This window comes from Lepus europaeus, chromosome 1 (assembly GCF_033115175.1).
Source record: "Lepus europaeus isolate LE1 chromosome 1, mLepTim1.pri, whole genome shotgun sequence".
In the NCBI taxonomy this organism is placed as follows: domain Eukaryota; kingdom Metazoa; phylum Chordata; class Mammalia; order Lagomorpha; family Leporidae; genus Lepus; species Lepus europaeus.
The window spans coordinates 163,812,037-163,833,089 of record NC_084827.1 but is presented as its reverse complement, the minus strand read 5'-3'; the positions used below and the strand labels follow the sequence as shown (position 1 = coordinate 163,833,089).

The 21,053-nt window shown below is 62.2% G+C and overlaps 1 protein-coding gene across 10 annotated transcripts in view; it reads right to left on the bottom strand.

The window, feature by feature from the left end:
• The window catches only part of SPEG (striated muscle enriched protein kinase), a 54,002-nt gene that overhangs the window by 10,259 nt on the left and 22,690 nt on the right, over nt 1-21,053 (bottom strand). For 5 of the 10 annotated variants that reach the window (XM_062192554.1, XM_062192486.1, XM_062192495.1 and 2 more), the window contains 23 exons: nt 16,751-16,926; nt 16,494-16,582; nt 15,804-15,979; nt 13,199-13,459; nt 12,062-12,220; nt 11,761-11,950; nt 11,451-11,674; nt 9,174-9,293; nt 8,871-8,975; nt 8,123-8,329; nt 7,611-7,734; nt 7,352-7,527; nt 4,865-4,977; nt 4,405-4,573; nt 4,119-4,215; nt 3,810-4,010; nt 3,247-3,304; nt 2,608-2,685; nt 2,333-2,511; nt 1,867-1,893; nt 1,303-1,455; nt 1,087-1,129; nt 164-232 (listed from right to left, as the gene is read on the bottom strand). In XM_062192554.1, coding sequence (XP_062048538.1) covers nt 164-232; nt 1,087-1,129; nt 1,303-1,455; nt 1,867-1,893; nt 2,333-2,511; nt 2,608-2,685; nt 3,247-3,304; nt 3,810-4,010; nt 4,119-4,215; nt 4,405-4,573; nt 4,865-4,977; nt 7,352-7,527; nt 7,611-7,734; nt 8,123-8,329; nt 8,871-8,975; nt 9,174-9,293; nt 11,451-11,674; nt 11,761-11,950; nt 12,062-12,220; nt 13,199-13,459; nt 15,804-15,979; nt 16,494-16,582; nt 16,751-16,926 — 3,194 coding nt within the window. Of the gene's footprint in view, nt 1-163; nt 233-1,086; nt 1,130-1,302; nt 1,456-1,866; nt 1,894-2,332; nt 2,512-2,607; nt 2,686-3,246; nt 3,305-3,809; nt 4,011-4,118; nt 4,216-4,404; nt 4,574-4,864; nt 4,978-7,351; nt 7,528-7,610; nt 7,735-8,122; nt 8,330-8,870; nt 8,976-9,173; nt 9,294-11,450; nt 11,675-11,760; nt 11,951-12,061; nt 12,221-13,198; nt 13,460-13,682; nt 15,682-15,803; nt 15,980-16,493; nt 16,583-16,750; nt 16,927-21,053 lie in introns of those variants that run through there. The other 5 variants (XM_062192513.1, XR_009865969.1, XM_062192522.1 and 2 more) reach the window with 5 other exon arrangements.

The window sequence follows — 21,053 nt, the reverse complement described above, 5'->3', positions numbered from 1 at the left end:
CTAAGGCTGGCAGAGGGTCAGACCTCCCGGGGGAAGCTGGGAACTCAGACGATAACAAGCAGGGAGATGGAGGAGCAGGCAGGTGGCAAGGGCGTGAGCTAGGAAGGGCGTGGCCAGAGGGAGAAGGTGGAAAGGACAGGGGCAAGGTGGGGGCCCAACTCACCTGCCACCGCCGGCGGGACAGGAAGAGCTTCAGGTGATCCGTGCTCACCTCTGCGCCCTTTGCCTGGGTCTGCATCCCCGGGGAAAGAGGGACAACTGTCACCCAGACCCTCGAGGCTTGGTGATGGAGGGACAAAGTCCAGGGGACACAGTGGACAGAGCCGCACTGGGCCTGGGCGGCTGGCAGTCCCCTCAGCCAGCATATACACACGCTGACCCCCAGGAGAGCTGACACCAGGGCTCCAAGTGTACCAGCTGCCCAGGGAGTCTGTGCTGTCAGCTCCCCCAGCGAGCTCCTCCATGCGGGGCCAGCACCGCAAATGTCTGGACTTCGGTGGCCCGAACCAAGATACATGCTGCCCTCAGCCACCTGTCCAGGCTCCTGGACCTTGTGCTGGCTGCAGTGGGGGCAGGGGCGGGCCCCTCACTGCAAGGACTGATCCCAGCATGAGCTCAGCGTGCCGCTGGCCCAGCACAATGGTCCATGGGCAGTTTACACAGATGCTCATTCTGGACTGGTTTGCTGACCATCGCACACCTCACCCCTGGCCTGGGCCCTGAGGTGCCCAGTGAGAACCCTGCCCACATGGGGCTCCTAAGAGAGGGGCTGAACCAGCCAGGCCACCCACCCACCCACCACCATGTGTGGGACAAGGCCAGGACACAAACACAGAAGACCAGGCTGGTGTCCAGCACCAGGGAGACCCCCAGTGAAGACCCCCAGGATGGAGGTCCAGGCCCGTGCCTTGGAGTCCACTATGCCCTGATTTGATCCCGATTTGAGCCTTAGTTTCTTGATCAACAAACTGGGGATAACAATACTGTCTTTGGCAAAGCTCTTGTACAGCTGCTAGATCTCCACCTATAAAATGCTCATGCTGGTTACTGCACACAGTAGGTACTCAAAAAATGGGCTAGACTCACTTTGAACCAGGGATGCTCCAGGGTCTCCTCCGCGGTAGGTCGCCTGTAAAGGGATGAGGAGTAAGAAGCAATTTATCATTCACTCATTCAACCAATGTTTGAGAAAATGGGGCCTCTAAGGAAGTTAGGGGTGTGCATGTCTGAGGGCAGAGGCTTGGAAGGAGCAGACAGGAGGGCCTGGGGACCTCCGCAGGTAGGGGTGGGGCTCGCACTCACAGCCGGTCCTGCACCAGCACTTTGATTAGGAAGGCCCGGGCCTCCCGGCTCAGGCTCAGGAACGTGTTCTCCTCGAAGGCCACGTTGTAGTTCCGGATGTTCATGAGGGTCGTGCGATCGTTCTCCCCCACAAATGGGGAGATGCCGGTCAGGCTGCGGGGCGTGGACAGGGCCATTGTGAGAGGCGGGCAGAGCCCTGGGACTGAAGCAGAGACCACGGGGGATGCCAGCGGGGGCACAGGGCCAGGCCCAGGACAGCAGAGACTGGGCGAATCTGGGCAAAAAGCCAAGGCTTCCTGACTCCTGCCTGTCCTGCTCCCAGCCCAGGCCTCTGGGTGCTCTGGACAGAGCGGCACGGAGCCTGTGCTGGCCTCTCCCCAGGCACTGGGCCTGCCTCTGGTGAAGGGGCATGGTGGGGGACACAGCGTGGACATGCAAACCCTGGGCATCTGCATTCACGCACAGGAAGCCCCTGCAGTGCAGGAAGGAGCGTGGGGGTGTGGAAGAGGAGGGGTGGGCTGCGGGCCCTGCACGTGTCAGGGGTGGGCCTGCAGGGGTCCTTACCAGAGGAAGGCAACAACGCCCACGGGCCTGTGGGGAAAGGAGAGTGGGTGGGTGAGAGGACGGCGCACCTCCTGCTGGAAGTGAACAGCTCCCTGCCAAGCTAGTCTGGACAATGGGCCCCAGAGTGGCAAACAGTGCAACCGACCCAGGAGTGCCTCCCTCTCTCCTGCACGGAGGACCTTATGCTCCAGGGTCCACACGAGCCCGGAGAAGTCAAGGGTTTTAGGGGTCATGGCAGGGCTGGCACAGGAAGCCCAGAGAAGCCCATGCTGGCCTCACTGGAGGCGTGGTGGCTGCAGAGAGGGAGCCCTGGGTCCGAGTGACAGGGCCAGCCCTGGTTGATGAGGGGCAGGAGACCCTGTGAGGGCTGCCCCCAGCCAACTGTCAAGAGAAGGAACCCAGGCTCAGGACGGCTCCTCTCTGCCTGAGTTCCCCGCCCAGTGCAGGCCCAGCACGCCAGCGTTACCAGATGTCTGTGACTCCAGACACTGGGCTCTGGTTGACGATCTCGGGTGCCACGAACTCAGGTGTGCCGTAGTGGCAGTACTGGGGCTCCCCTGGAGTCAGCTCCTGGGCGTTCCCGAAGTCACAGATGCGCACCTGCTCTTCCCCCTCGGCCCCGTCCCACACCAGCAGGTTCTCAGGCTGCAAGACCCAAGGCGAGGTGTGGGAGCTGAGTAAAGGGGGTGACAGGCCCCTTCCTGGCTCCACCATGGGCCTGCCCTCAGCTCCCCACCTCACCTTGACATCCAGGTGCAGCACGTGGCTCTGGTGCAGGTAGCAAATTCCCTCCAGCACCTGCCGCATATAGGCCCGGATCTGTAGAGACAGGGTGCCCAGAGTCCTTGGGGATGGGGTGCGGTACCACGTTCGCTCCTCACCAGGGCTGGGGTGAGAGGTCAGGCCGTGTCCAGGACTGGCCTTCAGAAGCCTCGTGGAAGAGTTTGAGACACAGGCTCGGGATTGCAAGGATGCAGGCTACTGTGGACACGTCCGGCTGCACAGGCTGGGCATAGCGAGTTGCAGGCAGGAGCCATGTCTATTATTATGGAAGTGTGCAGGACACAACTTGTACAGCCCTCCATGGCAGGAGTGCCGTGCGCTGAGTGGAGTCTGAGTGGGGCTCCTCCCAGGAGAACCGTTTGGGGAATGTTGATGAGAGGAAGAGTTGGGGGTGTGCTGTGATGTGGAGGCGACGGCACACGTCCCCAGGAGTTGGGGTCTGGCCTCAGGCTCTCTGCTGCTCTCACAATGCTCCCCGCCACCACCCTGGCTTCCTGGTGGCACAGATGGCATGGCCGGGACCCACCTGTCGGTTCTCAGAGCCCTGGTGGGTGAAGGCTGGTGCCCAGCCTGGCCCCTGCCACCCACTGCCCTCACCTCAGACTCACACACGGTGGGCTTCCTGGCCATTCGCTCCAGCAGCTCCTCTGTGCAGCTGCGTCCAGGATCAAGGAGAACGGTGACAGTGCCGAGCGCCTGGCCCACCCCAGGGCTCAGGACAGGCTCCAGCTCGGGACAGGGCTCTCCTTCCCCTGCCGGTGCCTCTACCCTCCCCCGGGCACAGGGGTTCACCGAGGGATAGCCCTGGTGCGTTCTCCCTGGCTGTGGGTCTTGGGCAAGTCACTAAACCTCTCTGAGCCTAGGTGCCCTCAACTGTAAAAAGGGGCTAACGTTCCCTCTCCAGATTGCAGCAGGATTGTGTTGGGTGAGGTTGAAATAGGTTTCTGTCAAACTCCTAGAAGACTGCCAGGCACGCATTCAATGCTATGTGAGTTGACACTAATAAATGTTGGTTTTCTCGGAAGTTTCCAGACTGACCTCTCCTGTCAACAGGACCATCTTGTAAACTGTAAGGCAGGTTGCCGATTGGCTGTTAAAGGGATCTGACACTCAGACATGGCACCACCACCCCCTCTGCTCCCCAGCCTGTCCCAGGATACAGCTCGGTGACAATGACCAGTCCCCGGCGCCTCTCGAAGGCCTCATGGAAGTAGAGGACACAGTCGTGCTGGAGCCGAGCCAGCAGCCGGGCCTCGCGCCGGGCTGACGCCTTGGGTTTGGCCTGGCTGGGGATGAACTTGGCAGCAAACTCCAGGCCAGAGCTGCGCTCCACCACGCGACGCAGGTAGGAGAAGGCGCCCCTGGTGGCACAGGGAGGGGGCGGGGCTCAGCCGTGGGCCTCCACACACCCCCTCCCGCCTAGTCCTGGGGACCCCGACAGCAGCAGCTCCCTGCCCAGGCCCCCACACCTGCCGATCTCCTGGTGGATGTCATAGAAGTCGCTGAGTCTCCGCCCCCGGTGCTCCTCGTCTTCCCCGACCCCCTCGACCTCCATGGCTGGCTGAGCTGGGGGGGAGACAGCCTGGTGTTAGGTGGAAGGTAAGAAAGGGACAGGGCCTGAGGAGGGAGCGGGGGAGGGGCGAATGTTGGGGCCCATGGCAGGGATACTGGGCGGGCAGAGGGAAAGGCCGGGTGCTCCCTAACAGGGTGGGGGCTCCCATCACGTCTCTGGGAAGGGCCCGGAACCCAGCCCACCTGACTGCACGGTCAGCTCTGCTTTGCAGGAGACTTCGCCTGCCAGGTTCCGGGCCGTGCAGGTGTACACACCCCCGTCCTGGGCCCCCGTGCTGAGCACCACCAGGGAGCACTCATTCTCCTCGTACACAAAGCTCACATGGTTGCTCTCGGCCAGCAGCACCTCGTCCTGCAGAGCCGGGTGTCAGCTGCAGCCCAGGCCTGGCCTTGCCTCCGCCAGGTGGGAGCCAGCCACATTTCCAGTGCAGGCCCATAGCCTCTCTGCCAGGCCCCACCCTCTTCCCCACCCCCCCTCCCCCCACCAGGACCCAGCTCAGCTCCTCCTCTCATTTCCTCGGGGCAGCCCTGCATACTTCAACTGGCCCCTGGTCCCTGCTTCCTCCTGCTGCGTGGGCTCCCAGGCTCCCAGGCAGCCCCAGGCTAGGACTCCCCTCCACAGCCTGCAAGGTCACCCTCTGACCTTGTACCACATGATGTCCGGCAGGGGTTTCCCCTCGACCACCACGGCAAAGCGGGCCGTCTCCCCGGCCCCCACCTCCACGTCCTCCATGATGGACTCAAACCGAGGCGCCTCTGCAACACACAGCGATTTGTCATTGTCCCCAGGGCCCGCCTCCTCAGCCCCTCTCCAAACTCCTCATCAGCAGCAGCTCAGGCAGAGCAAGCTGAGCCCCCCGCCCGCCCCCTCGGGACGCAGTTCCTCGCCTGGACCACGCGCCCTCCTTGTAATCCCAACGTGATGTTCTCCAAATTGCAGAGAAACTGTCGCGAGGTGCAGGCTTGCTCTGTTTGACCCTCATTGTTCGCTTGCCAGCTTTGAAATTAGGAGATTTCCACACACAAAAGAAATCTGGATTTCCTGCCTCTCTTGAAAAATCAGGACTGGCCATTCTGAGCCGATTCCCTGCCTGCATTAATCAGCCTGCGCCGAGCGGCTCGAGGCTGCCCCCTGTGGGTGATTGCCCCACTCACAATCCCACTCCCTTGCTTCCCCTATTCGACCACTTCGTGGCTGCTGCAGGCTGCTCAGTCTATGACCCAAAATCAAGTTCCTGAACGGCCCGGATTCTGGATTTTCTCGGAATCTTATTTAAATATTTGATGGGGGAGGAAAAGGCTGGCACTGTGGCGTAGAAGGTTAAGCCACCATATGGGTGCCGGTTCGAGTCCCGGCTGCTCCACTTCAGATCCAACTCCCTGCTAATGGCCTGGGAAAAGCAGCAGAGCATGGTCCAAGTCCTTGGGCCCCTGTCACCCATGTGGGAGACCCAGAAGAAGCTGCTGGCTTCATTGTGGCCATTTGGAGAGTGAAACAGTGGATGGAAGATCTCTCGCTCGCTCTTTCTCTCTCAACAAAACAATCTAGAAACTGACTCTTGACTTGGTTCTCCCACAAGTGGCTGTGCCTGTTTTCTCTGCACACGTCATTATTTCCTGGTACCATGGAGAAAAATGCATCTCACGCTGGAGAGATATGCATTGCTCCGGCCTTGCTAAGGAGCTGATGGCTGCTAGGTGTCTCCCTCCCAAGCACATTTGAGGATCTCGGCTTTCAGGGGAGCAGGGGTGTGGCTGCGATCAGACCACCACCTATTTATTTCCCCATCCTCCATTCGCTTTGCAGCAGACAGCAGCGGAGGCCAAGGTGAGAGTGGGGCAAATGTGGAGGTGCAAGGCACTGCCACTGACTTGTCCCGCTGGGAGAGATCAGAACGCAGGGCCTGGTGGGAGGCGGTGTCCATACAAGCTCCAGGCTCATTTTAGCTCTGGCTGGCTGGAATACAGCCTCCTTAAGTACTGTCCCAGACAGCGAGGCTGCAGGGCTACTGGGGCCAGGGCCTCCCAAGGTCCCCGGGCTCCTCCTGTAGCTGGACAGAAAAGAGTCCTGCAGGTGACACTGTCCAAGAATGAGCTGGTGGCTCAGTAGGAAGTGACAGGGGTAGGGGCAGAGGGTGGGCAAGAAGGAAGACTCATAGAAGGGACAGCAGGGGCCCAGAGGATCCCACCCCCCACCACGGCTTCCTCCCTCACCCCACCGCCTCCCCTGGTCCCTCTCCTCCCCATTCTCTAGGGTCTGTGAAACTCAAAGCTCCGAAAGGCTTCAGGGGCGTGAACATCAATGATTTTGTTTTGAGTGCCAGAAATGCCCATTTGCCTGTAAGATTGCCCATGCTAACTAAAATGTCCCTTTTTCTTGCTTTTCATTGGACTTGGATCAACTCAGTAGGTAACCGCTGCTCGGCTCATGTGGATCTGAAGTTCTGAGTGGCAGCTACATGTGTCTAGAGTTAATTAGCAAACAGGAAAACAAAACAATTACTACCTGCTGCCTGCTGCCTGGAGAGCCACGTGGCTATAGGAGAGTTTCCAAAGAGGGGTCTTAGTCACAAAGGCTTGTGGGGGAGGGTGGCTGTGCAAAGCGGCTCCCTCAGAAGGGCGGCCAGGATCTCCAAGCCCAGAGTCTGGTGATTCGACGCTCTCATGGGCTTTTACAATTTCTAAATAACTCACTGCTCCTCTGCTGGCCACATTTGAAAGGCTCCTTCCTGTTGTGCTAGCAGCACGCGCTGGCTTTGGAGTCGGACATCCAGAGTTGAGCCCAGCTCCTGCACTTGTTAGGCTGTATGACCTAGGCTGCTTACTTGGCTCTTTGAGCCTCACTTTCCTCATCTGTAAAATGGGGATAATAACCGACCCCATCTCACAACAGTGATGTGAACACTGAAGGTGATTTATGCTGAGCCTGGCATACACTAGGTGCTCGATAAGCATCTCATTAGCATCGTTACTGCTAGTGGTACTGCTATAGCCCTGGAGGGGCAGGCTGAGAGGGAGAACACGGGATTGGATTCCCAGCAGTGGCAGTGGGTGTGTGCAGCTAGAGGTGGGAGGGGAAGAACCGTGGTCCTCAGAGGCAGAACTGAGAAGGTGGCCCAGTGTCACTCACCTGCCAGCTCCAGGGTGACCGAGCAGGCCTGCGTGCCGTGGCGGTTGCGGGCAGTGCAGGTGAGGGGCCCCAGGTCCCGGCGGCTCACCCGGCAGATCCGAAGACAGTACTGGTCATCATCCGGCTGGGTCAGCTCGTACACCCCTGCCCGGGCCTCCAGGAGGGCCCCTCGGCAGCTGGGGACACACGACAGGGAGGCCACCCTTGCAAAGAGGCCCAGCGAGGCCGGGCTGTCACACACTGGGGGCAAGGGCCCTACCTCCTCCAGACGACCTGGGCCTCCACACGGTTGAAGGTGACAGTGACACTGGCAGGCTGTCCCTCTACCACATACACAACGTCTGGTCTGTCCAGCACAGCGGGGGCCTCCTCCAGGGGCGGGCCTGGGAAGAGGAGAACTCAGGCTGTGTGCCGGGGTTCACAGCAGCCCCGCGGCACCTGCTGCTCCTTCAACACCTCCAACCACCGCCTGAGCTCCCTTTAACCGGTGAGGAAGCTGGGGCTCAGGGTGGGTTAGCAGTTTGTCCGGGCAGCACAGCCAGGAAGCGGCAGAGGCAAGAGAGCTGGAGCCCAGCTTGTCTGAATCCCCCAGCTTCGGCGGCCCCCAGTGCCCTGCTGCTTTCAAAGCAAGAAGGGAGCACCCTGCGGGGCCGGGGTCCCTCCCAGCCACACAGCTCCTCCTCAGTTACCAAGTCCAGACCAGCCCTGCAGCCTTACAGGGCTCCGGCCCAGCACCCCCCACTGCCACCCCCAGGGAGCGCCCAGGCTCACCTCGCTCCAGTAACTGCACGGGCTCCGAGGGCGGTGAGGGCTTGCTGCTGCTCTTGCCAGCTATGCTGAGGACCCTGAAGATGTGCTGGACCCCTTTCCGCAGCCCCGTGGCCGCCCACCCTGGCTCCCGCAGGCCTGTGGCCAGCACTGTCCACTGGTCGGTGCCCAGCACCTGGTGCTGCACGGTGTACATCAGGGAGTCTGGGTCTGGGGGGGGGAGGCAGCCGCTAGAGGCTGATGTGCTGGGATGGCACCCCACCCCCACCCCACCAGCCACATCCAGCTGGCTGGGGACCCTGGGACTCCCTGGTCTGCTCTGCAGGCCTAACAGCTTCTCCTGTTGCGCTCTGCCTCCCCACCTGCTCTGGGCCAGTCACTGCCTGGCCACCCTCAGAGCCAGTGAGGGACCGGTTACCGGCTGCGGGGAGCCAGACCTCGTGTTTTGCAGTTCCTTGCTGCCTGAGGCACAGCAGAGGAAGATTCTGGACAAGGGAAGGTGGGGGATTACAAGAGCGGCACCCAGTCCCTCTGAGACAGGGAGGTGCCTGTGTCTCCTCTCCTGCTCCAAGGCGAGGGCCTCCTCTACCAAGCAGAAGGTGGCACAACTATTCCTGGCCATACCCCCTTAGTTCCATCCACTCCCACCCCCCACCACATGCTATTGGGGCTCAGCTCCCTTGGAGCCACTCCCTGAGCCAGTCGTGGCCACACCCTGTCCCCACCAAAGCCCCGCATGGCCCTGACCCACCGATGGCCATGTCCAGACTCCTGGGCGGGTTCCACATGAGCGTGACCATCCTCCCGGTCACAGCCACCACCTGCGGGGCACCATCGGGGGGGCCTGGAACCACATCTGAAAGGCACAGGTCGGAGGCCCGTGGGTCCTTCAGAGCCTCACAGCTCCGCAGGGTCACCAGGCTTTGGGGCAGGGGCTGGTGGCCGCGGGCTCAGACACAGGGGCGGAGGGGTGGAGGCCCCTCCCTTGCCCAGCCCCCGAGCAGGACTGCAGGCAGGCTGTGGACACAGCTACCCAGGCAGGTGCCCACCTCACCTGTGACGTACAGGTGGGCATAGCAGGCAGCTTTGCCCAGCTTGTTGGAGATGACGCTCTTGTAGACTCCGGCATGCTGTGGCCCCACGGCCGGGAACACCAAGCGATGCACGTCCCTGTCTGGGGGGGACGGGGGAAGCGATGACAGTGACACTGGGGCTGAGCTAGGAGGATACTTTGAGGGGAAGGCCTGTGTCACCCCAGCCTGACCCCCTCACCACACCTTCAGCCAGGAGGAGGCGAAGGGGAAAGGGCAGGACAGGCAGCAAAAGATGTATGCTCCCTGGAGCAAGCTCCGGGGCCAGGCAGCTGCCCTGGCCCTCTTGCCTGGCTTCCAGCATACCAGGCCCAGCAACTTAGCATCTTCCTCCCACACTGGGCCATGGTCTGGGCTCACAGTCTCTGCCTAGAGTTCTGATAAGGCTTTGTCCCTAAGACACTTCCCCGAGGCCCCTCATCTCCATCCCAGTCTCCTGCGGAGCCTTGAGAAAGCAGGGCAGCCATAGCTGCAGCCCAGGTCCCTTTGTCACACCTGCTGCTGTCCCTCCCCAGCCTGACCCAGCCAAGCCATCAGGTCCCTGACCCAGCTGCCTGAGTTCCATCTCTGGGTCTCTGTTCATGAAACTCCTCCCTTCTGGAATGTTCCCCTCCTAAGGCTTACCCAGTTCCAGCGAAGGCAGCCCTGTGAAACCTCCCCTTGCTTTGCCCCGGGGTCCTCTCCACCCTTCCTGACTCCATCCATGGCTGGGCACCAGGCTCCACCTGTCCTGGGGGTCCTTCCTCTTAACTTGCATGGAGACTTGGCCTACAGCTGCCTCTGTCCAGCAGGCCCAGAAGCGGAAGCTCGCAGGCAGTAAGGAGCAGATACCTCCTGCCATAAATCACAGTGTCCGCTCTGGCCCAGCCCACACCAGGTACTTGACGTGCTTTCCCTCGTCTCCTCATCCTTTGAACAACCCTCCAAAATTACCTCGGTATTACCAGTGAGGTCAGGGACATTAATGGACTCGTCCAAGGTCACACAGCTAATAAATAATGAAGCCAGGCTGGAACTTGGTCCCATCGCATTCCAAAGCTCTTTCCTTACAAAGCCTGCTCCCTCAATGACAAGGAGGCTGTCCCTGACTCCACACTGTCTTCCTTCTTCGCATCAGGCTGTCCCCAGACACCTCTCCCTTCTCGTGGGGTTATCTCCGCACAGAGCAGTCACTCACTCACTTATCTCTGCTGACTCTGTCTATAAGGCAGAGAAACCACGAGCTGCCAGCGACTCCAGACGCCGCAGAGACAGACACGGGCCAGGCCCCCAGAGAAGAGCGAGCGCAGCTGAGCAGCACCAGCTGCTGGAGGACGGGGGGGCAAGGGTCAGGGCTGTACGGGAGCACCGGCGGTGGGGTGGGAGAACCTGGCAGGGGTGGTGGCAGGCAGCATCCTGGTCAGGAGCTGGGCGCCAGACTCCGACGGACCTCGTTTGCCTTTGGGTCAGTCCCTGGGCCTCTCTCGGCCTCAGTCTCCCCATCTGTAAACAGGGCCCACAGTGCCTGCCCTTCAGGCCTGCAGCAAGTCTAAGACGGCCCAGAGCAGGCCTCCGGTACTCAAGGCGTGGCGCCCTGAGAGCACTTAATAAAGGTGACTTTTGGTCCTGCTGCAGCAGTCGCAGTGTGGGTATCATCTCCTGGGAGGCGCCCCTCCCCTCCCACGAGAGCAGACTCCTTCCAACATAGCCTGGGGATGCTTCCGTGAGAAACCCCCCGGGCTAAGAGGATGCGACCCTGAGAGGCTCTCTCCATGTCCTCTGGCGCCTTCTCCTTCACAACCCCGGCCGGAGTACGCCTTCCCTGCCAGACACTGCCACCCCAGCCTTCTCACTGCTTTATCAACACGCTGATGCGACAGCAGCCGCAGCGGCGGTTAAACTCGTGCCAACCGCTCCAGGCACTCTGCGTGGATGCACGGATGTAACACACAACAACCCAAGTGCACAAGAGGACACAGGGGCCCAGGGGACTTCTGTAACCTGCTCCCAGTCCCCCTGCTGGCCTGAGGCTGGCTGTCTGCCTGCGTGTCCTAAGTGCTAACAGGGCCACCACGGAGGGAACCAGCCCAGGAGTGCCGTGTGGGCTGGGGAGGCAGGCTGTGATGCATGCCCGACCCAGGGCTCCCTGCTCCGGGGGTCCCAGCCATGACCAGGCTACAGAAGGGAGGCCCTGGCATCAGGAAGGCACTACGAGTGAGGGGGCTGCAGGGGACCCCCAAGGGAGCTTCCCGGACACGTACACTGCGTCATGCGCCGGTCGTCGCCGCTCTGGATGCGGTGGCCGTTGTGGAACCAGCTGATGGTGGGGTAGGGCAGGCCGGTCACCTGGCACTCCAGGACGGCCTCCTTGGCCAGCCCCACCTCCAGGTCCTGCAGCGGCCGCAGGAAGTCGGGGATGGACAGCCGCTCCAGCTCGCCCTGCTCCGGCTCCTCCGGGATGGACGGCATCTTCTCCAGCTTCGAGCTGCAAGAACCGCACAGCTGCCCAGAGGCCCAGGGACGGCTCCGAGGCTGCTCCCTGGCCGCCCCCCGGGGGGCTGCAGGCAGTACCTGGGGCCTGAGGCGGCTGTCCGAGGCTCCTCCACGTAGAGCTGGGCTGAGCTGTGGGCCTGGCCGTGGGTGTTGGTGGCACTGACTGCATACAGCCCCTCGTCCTCACTGCCCACGTGGGCGATGTGCAGGGAGTGCAGGCCTCCATCCTGCCGCAGCCGCACGTTCTCGCTCTCCTCCACGGGGCGGCCTGCAGGGTGGAGGGGCAGCCAATGCAACGGCCCACCCTCCGTGTGTGCCCCCAACCCCCCAAGGCCCCACCCCCGCCAAGTCTCAGCCTCTGCCCTGCAGGCAGCCTTACCAAAATGAGTCCAGGCCACGGTGGGGGGTGGGGTGCCGCTGACCTTGCAGTCAAAGCGGGCGGCGCGGCCCTCGAGCACCTCCACGTCCTCCAGCTGCCGCGTGAACAGGGGAGCCAGGGAGGGCCGCACGCTCAGCCGGGCGCTGCAGGTCAGCTCATCTGCGGGAAAGGCGCAGCGCTGGGGTAGGGAAAGCCGCAGAGGCCCAGGGCACCCCAACCCAGGCAGGCAGGGAGCAGGAGCCTGGGCAGAGCCCCACCCAGGCTTTGGGATGGACATCGCAGGGTCATCGTGGGCTCGAGACTATAATAGGGTCGAGGGCTCAGCCCAGCTCTCCCCACCACCATCGCCACCACCTCCCCCTGCCCAGCTCTGCAGGTCCTGGAAGCCAAGACCCTCTCCCTCTTGCTTCCCTTTTGGAACTCTCCTCTGAGCCTGGGTCATGCCCACACCGGCTCCAGACCTGAGTAGTTGTACCTCGGCCCCCCTTTTCCACCAGTAGACTCTCCCTGGGGGGGGCAACCATTGCTCATGCCAGCCTGACACTTCTTCCTGCTCACTAAGCTCCACCCACTCAGGCCACATTCTGTGCTTATCACCCAGGCAGGTGCCACCATCTCTACTCATTGCACAAGGCTGGGACAGGGCCAGAGGTATCACTAATAAGGACAATGGCTGGCATTTACCGGGTGCCACCCTTCACCGGACGTGGTGCTTCGTTCCTCACCCATCATCTCATTCGTCCTACCAAGCCCCCCAATGCGGTAGGCGTCAGTTTGATGCCCTTTTGCCCGATGAACAGTCTGGAGCTCAGAGAGAGGCAGTGACATATCCAAAGTCAAGGGGTTGGTGGCTTGTAGAATGGGAAGCCAAGTCCAGCTTTGTTGGCCACCCTTGGCGGACTTGACCCCTTCTAAGATCGGCTAACACAGAACAGCACTGTCTGGGAGCCGGGCACCAGTCTAAATGCTCACGGTACTGAGGCAGGAGCCCTGTACCACGTCCCACCCACCGTGCTTTCCCCAGAGACGCAGCCCCATCTCCGGGCATTTTACTCTGCAGTCAGTTCGTGTTCCTCCAGCTCCTCCCTCCAGTTCTTGCACCCCGCAGTGGCCCTCGGCCCCCGGGCGAGGAGTTACCTTTGGCCGTGCTGAGTTTGCAGGTGTACACGCCGCTGTCGTCCTCATGCACAGAGGTGAGCAGCAGCTTGCATTTGCGGCCGTCGAAATGCATCTTGCATTTGAGGAGCGCAGGCTGCAGCAGGCGGCCACGGCACAGCCAGTCCACCTCGACGTCGGTGGGACCTGCCACCAGGCACTCAAACAGCGCCATCTCGCCGGCCCCCACGTCCACGTCCTGCAGGGGGGCCAGCACGGCCAGGGACCGGCTTTCAGGGTGTGCTGGGGGGGAAGGCAGCCACGGGGTGGGGCACGCGAGGAGCAGAGACACACAGGGCGAGGGAGACACACACACGCACACACAGAGAGACAGACACAGAGAGAGAGATGCATTTTGTTCCTCTGGATACAGGGAAAGCCCACCCACCCGGCCAGGATGGCAGGGAGCTCCTCAACTTGGCCTTGAGATGGTAGCCCATGCCGGGCCTAGGAGGGTGAACTCACAACAGGTGAGAGGGAACTGGGAAAAGAGACAAGGCAAGGGTCCTGGGCTGGCAGAGACGGCGGCGGAAAGAAAAACACAGCACACCAGCTGGGTACAAACTGGACTTTATTTGTGCTAAGAAATAGGTGTTTCCAAATGCCTCCACCCCCACCACAGCAGCCCCCTGCACCTGTGCCAAGCCTGGCTAACTCCCTCACTCTAGGGAGACACAGCACCCTTGGCCCTGGCCGTGAGTGCAGGAATCCCCAGAACTGGGCCCTAAACCTGCCAGGGCCACGGCTCATGCTGGGGCCTCTGGTTTTTGGCCTCTCGTGGAATAGAAAGTGTTGTGCCATTTGAAAGCCATTTCTGGAATGCTTAGCATCCTGCGAGCCCCTGGGCCATAGCCCGTGCCCCTCTGGGCCCCTCCATCCCGCAGATGCCAGGCCCTGTCCTCTCCCACTCTGTCTCTCCCTGCCCCAGCTCAGAGGCACGCTCCCTGACTGTCACAGACACACAGACAGACAAACGGATGGACAGACGGTGGCCCGCAGCAGCAGCGGCAGCAGCAGCAGCACATGCGCTCTCTCGGCGCTCCCCCGTGCAGGGAGAGACCCCTCGTGGCTGCCCCTTCCAAGCACCCAGTCCATCTTGGGGCCTCCCGGCCTGCACAGCCACATGTCCACCGGGGGAGGAGGGTCCACAGGGGCCTGTGGGCTCTCCCAGGGTGCTGCCATGGGTTGGGGGTGGGGGGTGGGGAGGCTGGGATGGGTCCGGGCCAGCAGGCCGGCTGGGTCTGTGGGCAGGAGGCAGTGAAACACAGGTCCAAGAAGTGCCTGAGCCAGGGGCGCGGCTCGGAGGGCAGCAGGGGGAGCGCAGGCGGCCCCCTGAGCTCACTCGCCTGTGTACAGACAAAAACCTCAGTCAGCAAGCGGCAGGTTAGTGCAGCACACGTACACGCACGCACACGCACGCACACGCACAGACCTGGCTAGGGCCCTTCTGCTTGGAGAGCTGTCGCTAAACCCACCAGGGCAGCACTGCCTCTTCCAGCTCCCCCAGGGTCGGGCTCCAGGCTGGGAGGGCCTGCAGCTAGCCAGAAGCCAGTCCCTGAAGTTCCTGGGCAACCAGGGGAGAGGACTTCACAGGCATCAGGAGCACCCCAAAGCCTGGGGGCTGCCGGGAGGAATCCCCAAGAAAGAAGCACTGAGACACGGGTTAACACAGAGAAGCGAGGCCTAGCAGGCCCTGGAGGAGAAGGAGACGACTAGGGATGGGACTGAAGGGGTTAGAGACCAAGGGGCAAACGTAGGCATAGGAGGCACAGGAGAGAGACTGAGGCCTGTAGGCTCAGCAGGGGGACCATGACCACTAGGGGTCCAGGTGCCAGCCGGTGCTAGGGAGACCTAGAAAGTTCCCAGAGCTGGCCTCTGCCAGGCCTGCATGGGCTGGGACTGAGGCTTATAATGGTGGTGGCGTGGGGAACAGAGGAGAGGCTCCTGGCCGCCCCATCATAGGAAAGAGCGAGGTGGGAGGCCCTGCAAACAGCCAGCCCTCAGGGGCAACCCCATCAGCCCTCACGGGGGCAGCTCCGCTAGGTCCTGCCAACCCCACTGCCTGAGAGCCCTCCAACTCTGGGGGTGCACCCCTTCCACATGTCAGGACTCGTCTGCCACCCCTGGGGTCTCTGCGATGCTCTATGCCCAAGTCACCCCAAAGGTCCCTCCGAACGGGTCCAGCCACCAGACTCTCCCCACAACAGCTTCTGCACAGCAATGGGATGGGTGGGTGGGCGAGAGAGAGGGGTGGAGAAGGTGTAGGGAGGGGCCCAGGCAGGGCAACACACGCTTGGAAGAGCGTGGGGACAGGCTGGCCAGCAGCAGGAAGCAGCCTCTCTGGCTGATGTCACCTGACGCCTGGCGATTGAACACCGGGAAGGAAGATGTGTTCTGAGCACAGAACGACTTGCTGTGTGGCCTAGGGCAAGTCGCTTCCCCTCTCTGGGCCTCGGTTTATTCAACTACAATAAAAGCAGCCGGACTCTGGCTGTGACATCCTGTCACCGAGGTGCTGGGGAGCTGTCGGCAGGGCAGGGAGGGGCCGGGGCCGGGTGAGGGGCTCATGGAGCGGGTGGGTACTCACCTCGGACCTCCAGGCGGGCTTCGCACTGCCGGGCACCGTACTCATTGACGGCTTTGCAGGTGTAGAAGCCAGCATCGCCCCGCTCGGCAGCCAGGATCCGCAGCCGGCACAGCCCGCCCTCGGCCTCCTCCGCGAAGCGCCGCTGGTCGGGGCGCACGGGCTGCCGGTTTCTCAGCCTGCAGAGGGCCCAGGGTGGAGCTGCAGGGTCACATAGGCCTCTCTGGCCCCACAAGGCCCACCCATTCCCTAAATCTGCCCCTTGGACCCCGGGCAGCCCTGGGTCCCAAGGCCTGCACCCAGCTCTCTCCCTTCCGGGAGGAGAGCTGTCCTATTCAGCCACGACAGTTCTTGAATTTCCCCGTCTTGTTTTCATTTCTCGCAGGCAGACAGCTTTGCCACTTCCCAAAAGGGATGTGAGCAAACTTACAAAGGTACCAAAAATCACAGTGGGGACCAGACAAACAATTAAACATGAAAAACAGAACCCGGACCAAGAAAAAGGATCCACAGGCAGATCAATGGACATTCCAGGCCCCTGGGAACGGGCGAGGCACCGCAGCAGAGACTCACGCTTCTGAGGCCATTTTAGCACCCCGGGGAGCCTCAGGGCAAGGGGCAGGGGATCTGTGGTCCCCACCTTCCACCAGGCCCAGGCCCAGGCATCCCAGGGCCCGTCTGGCTGTGACTCACCAGGACACCACCGGCTTGGGCTCCCCCTGCACGCGGATGCTCATGACGACATCCTGGCCTTCTCGCACTGACTGGTCCATGAGTGAGACCTGAAGAGGGACCCCCAAAGTGTCAGGGCACAGCCTGGGATCCTGGGGCTGGGGTGCAGGGACAAAGGTGTCTGAGGCTGGTTCTGTACTAAGAGGGTTGGTGGGCAAGAACAGAACCAAGGGGGCTCACGTGGGGGGCGGGTGGGGGTGCTGCCCCAGGGCTCTGACCTTGAAGGTGGGGGGTGCCTTGCAGCCGCTGTCGGAAGCACGGCGGTTCTGGCTGGGACTGAGCTTCATGGTGGGGGTGCGGGGCCAGGTCTCTCCAGGCTCTGGGAACTCCTCCGGGGGGCTCAGGTACTCCTCATCGGAGGTGATGGGGCTGCTGAAAGGGGATGAGGACCCACCTGGAGGGGAGACAGAGAGATGCCGGGCAGGAGGGGGGCAGGGGGACTGAGAGAGGTGGGGGGGAACGGCACCCAGAGCCCAGGACCAGAGGTGGCTCCTGCGGGCGGCCTCCCTGACCTCACTTCCTGTTCTCCCGTGGGCTCGCGGGGTGGTGTGTCCTTGCCACAGACTCTTGTCCATTCAGACCCTGCCGGTGCCTGGGAGGGGCACCCTAGGGAATGGCAGCAGAGGGCAGCTCCCGGGCCTCGTGAGAGTGAGAGTGGCGGAATCCCACTGGAGCAGGGACCGCACGCCTGGTGCAGCGGGAGCCTGAACCACCGGCCGCAAGCTCCCAAAGCAGACACTGCACAGCTCTGGGACCCCGGAGCGGCAGAGCCGAGACACCCGTTTCTTGCATGAGCTGGGCCTGGCGCACAGGAACAGGCCCCATCCTGACCTCAGCCCAGGGCCAATGAAGCGGCATGGCCAGCCCGCCCTTCCCCCTCTCTTCTCAGCGTTCTGCCCAGAAACCCCGAGGCACCTGCTGGCCCCTGCCCGAGAGCAGGGACCCTGAAACTCTCAGGGGCCAGGGCAGCCGTGTTGGAGCCCTAAAAGGGCCGCTCAGCTTGGGGAAGAGGAGGGGGCATGAGCGGCTGCTGCTCCTGGTCCGGGCGAGGGGTGTCCCCAGGGCCCTGACGCCCTCCCTCGCAACTGGCCAGGGGCCCAGCCTTGCTGAGCTGGCTCCTATCCGACTGCCAAATACAGACATGAATCTGCCGCAGCCCCCGGCCCCTCCTCCTGGCTCCCCCACCCCAAGTCCCCAGCAGGGCTGCACCCCAACTCACCCCGAGACTCTCTGCACACGGACCCCAGCCCGCACCTTCCTGAAGGCTCGGCCCGGGCCCAGGCTCTCCTGCTGTCTGCCCCACTGCCCACCCACCTTGGCTCCCCAGGGAGTGAGAACCCGGCCAGCCCAGCCCTACTCACTGGGCTGACCCAGCGGAGGCCCCCCTGCACCGGGAGCCCGAGGGAGGGGGAGGGGTGGCCAGCGAGGGGCTGAGTGGCAGGCAGGCAGGCAGGCAGGCTGGCGGCTGGGAAGGTGGTGCCTGGGAGACCACAGGAAGCCGGGCCTGGAGTGGAGGGGGAGGAGAGGGGAGGGGCAGAGCCCGGCTGAATTTAGCCACCATACCGGGTCCCAGATCTGCCTTTCCTCTCCTCACAGCTTCTGCACCCTGACAGGAGCAGAGCCCTCCACTGGTGCCTGCACTCTGGGTGTGGGGGCCTCTGTCCGTAGAGGAAGACAGAGTTGGGGGAAAGGGGACACTCGCGGCAGCGTGAGACGCTCTCCCTGACCCACGCATGGAGCCCGTGTGGCCAGCAGCTCCCCAGCCGCCCCTTGCCCCAGCCCAACTATCACCATCCCCAGCTCGGGAACAGGCCAGCCTGCCGGAAGTCCCACAGAGCGGGCCACCCCCGCTTCACCGCTTCACCTCTACTTCTTCGAGAAGCAGAGAGCAGTCAGAACTTGGCCTTTCCTTCCAGGGATGCCCCCTTAACCTGAGGGGCCCAAGAACCCCACCTCTGCCTCCCCACGCCTGCCAAGGCAGGTCTGCCCCAGCAATCGCCCCAAGGCACGAGGCCTGCACCCAACCCTCCCACAGGCCCTGCCAAAGCACCTGCCGGCTGCCTGCCCTCACCATCAGCCCCACCCACCAGGGCCAACAGAGAGGACAGCAGGGGCTGCTCCCTCTAGGCGACCCCTCACAACCAGCACCCTTCTGTACCTGAGTTAGGGCAGGGGCTTGGAAACAGAGCGAGCGAGGAGGGGGTTGTTGAACAGGGTCACATGTCCCTCTCCCAGCTCCTGTCCCCTCACCCCCGCCCAGGGCTGCATTCCCAAGCTATGACCTGTGTTTCCCAGCATTGCCAGTGAGGAAGGACGGGCGAGGGCCAGGCAAAGGAGGGGCCCCCATTCAGTCCGCCTGTCTGGAGGTAGGGGCGGCAGGGAGGCAGCTTGGCACTTGGGGCTGGAAGCCTGGCCTCCAGCTAATGCTGAGGCCACAGGCCTGGCCCTGGAGGTGGGCACCCCACTCCCCTCTCCCCTCCTTGCAGCCTGGAGTCCTGGCTCCAGGGTCACCTCCAGGCTCCAAGCTCAGGCAGACAGTGCTGAGCCATGATTAATGTGGGAAGGTAGGGTAGCTCAGCGACCCCTGGTGGTGACTGAGGGGACAGCACCCTGGGGAGGCATCCAGTTGCCAAGGAAGCCCAAGTCCTGGAGCCCTGGGAGAAACGGGAGGCTCAGGCTCCAGAGTGGGCAGAATTGGGCCCTTTGAGTCAGGACAGTGTCCTCTGCCTCCCATATCCTCGTAGCCAAGAACACAGGTCAAGGAGCCCTGACACTCCACCTACTTTTCATTGGCCCCATGGCCAAACACACCTCGGTATGCAGCCCTGTTGCACTCACAGCGCCTGCCAGGGAGAGGGGCGGCACAGATCCTCACCAGTCCTGAACAAGCCACCATGGAGGCCCTGCCTCCATTTCCAGTGTCCCCAGCTGTTCTGTAAGCCGGGTATAGCTGCAGCCACCACGGCGAGTGTCCAGGACAGCAGAGGGCCACATACAGCCCTTAACATCAGTGCTGCTCAGAGGATCCCTGGGGCACCCACATCAGCACCACATGGGTGCTAATTCACAATCCAGTTTCCAGACCCTGACCTTGGCCTGCCAAATCAGATTTCCTGAAATGGGAGGTCAGAATAGGGGCTTTCAGAAGCCCCCATTATCAATGGTGACTCTTATGCATATGGTAACCTAGGGGACCAGTGGACACCTTCATGGGAGGAAGCTCACTTTAAAGAAATGGCACTGCTTAGTCCCAGGGGACGTGTGAGAGGGCCTACAAACCGAGGAGGTCTGATTCCACAGCCCACGTGCCACTCCCACCCCCACCTCCTGGTCTCCTATGCTGGGCCAGGTTGCAAACTCCCCGGCGGTGGTTCTCCAAGCTTATTGGCATCAAAATAAAAAAGAGAGCCCCACCTCTGATTCCAGTCAGTGGGCCTGGGCTGGGCCCCCACCCTACATTGCAAACATATCCCCCTGGGGATGTTGGTGCTGCTGGTCTGGGGACCGCTCACTGAGGGCCACTGCTCCACGGTCTCTGCCATCTCCACCTTGGCTCTTGGCCAGAGCCTTATGACCCCAGCTGGGTAGCCTACCCAGCCTCTATGTGTTACCCAGATTGCTCCAAGGGCTTGGAAAGGCACTTCCTGTCCCACCCCCACTGCCACCTCTCACACTGTCCATATAGCCCCTGCACATCCAGGAGCGCTCCGTGTATGGCGGTGAGAGCTAAGGAGTGCTGAAGGCACTGTCCCATCCCCAGGACCCTTCTGGCTGGTAGGGAGGACAAGCCAGACACGCAAGTGACTGTGACAGCCAGCGGGGCGGGGGGGGGGGGGGGGGGAGGACAGGTAGTAAGAAAGGAGCTGAGGGCCACAGGAATGCAGAAAGCAGATGACTTTTGGCTCAGGGAACTGGAGGGGCTTTTGCAAAGAGTTACATTTCCACAGGAAAAGGGAAAAAGCATTCCAGGCAGAGCCGAATCGCACAGGCACAAAGCAGGTGTGCAGAGGCCTGCAGCTCAGCTGGCTACAGAGCCGGGTGAAGAAGGAAGTGGGCGTCACGAGGTGAGCGCAGGTGCCTCCCACTGCCTCAGCTGCTTCCGGCCACCCCTGGGACATCCTCAGGCCCCTGGTCCCTCCGGCCTATGGCTGCGTGCGGTAGAGGCCAGCTTAAGGCATGTGGCCTTTACTGTGAAGGCCTGGGGTGGCTCCTGATGACTTCCCAGGAAGGGAGGAACGCACTGGAGGTTGAGCAGCATCTCTGTGTGGCTGGGCCCTTCACACCCTGCCTCCCACCTGTGCTGTCTCTGCAGGTCTCTGCGTGTTTGTGTCAAGCCCACCTTAGAGGAGGGGGGAGGCAGCCATTAGGAGGTGGGGATTTCCAGCAGGTGCTGACAGACAAGGAGAATAGTTGTGCTGGGAATGTTTTAGGTTTGATTTAAAAGCTATGAGGTGGCCGGCGCCGTAGCTTAACAGGCTAATCCTCCGCCTTGTGGCGCCGGCACACCGGGTTCTAGTCCCG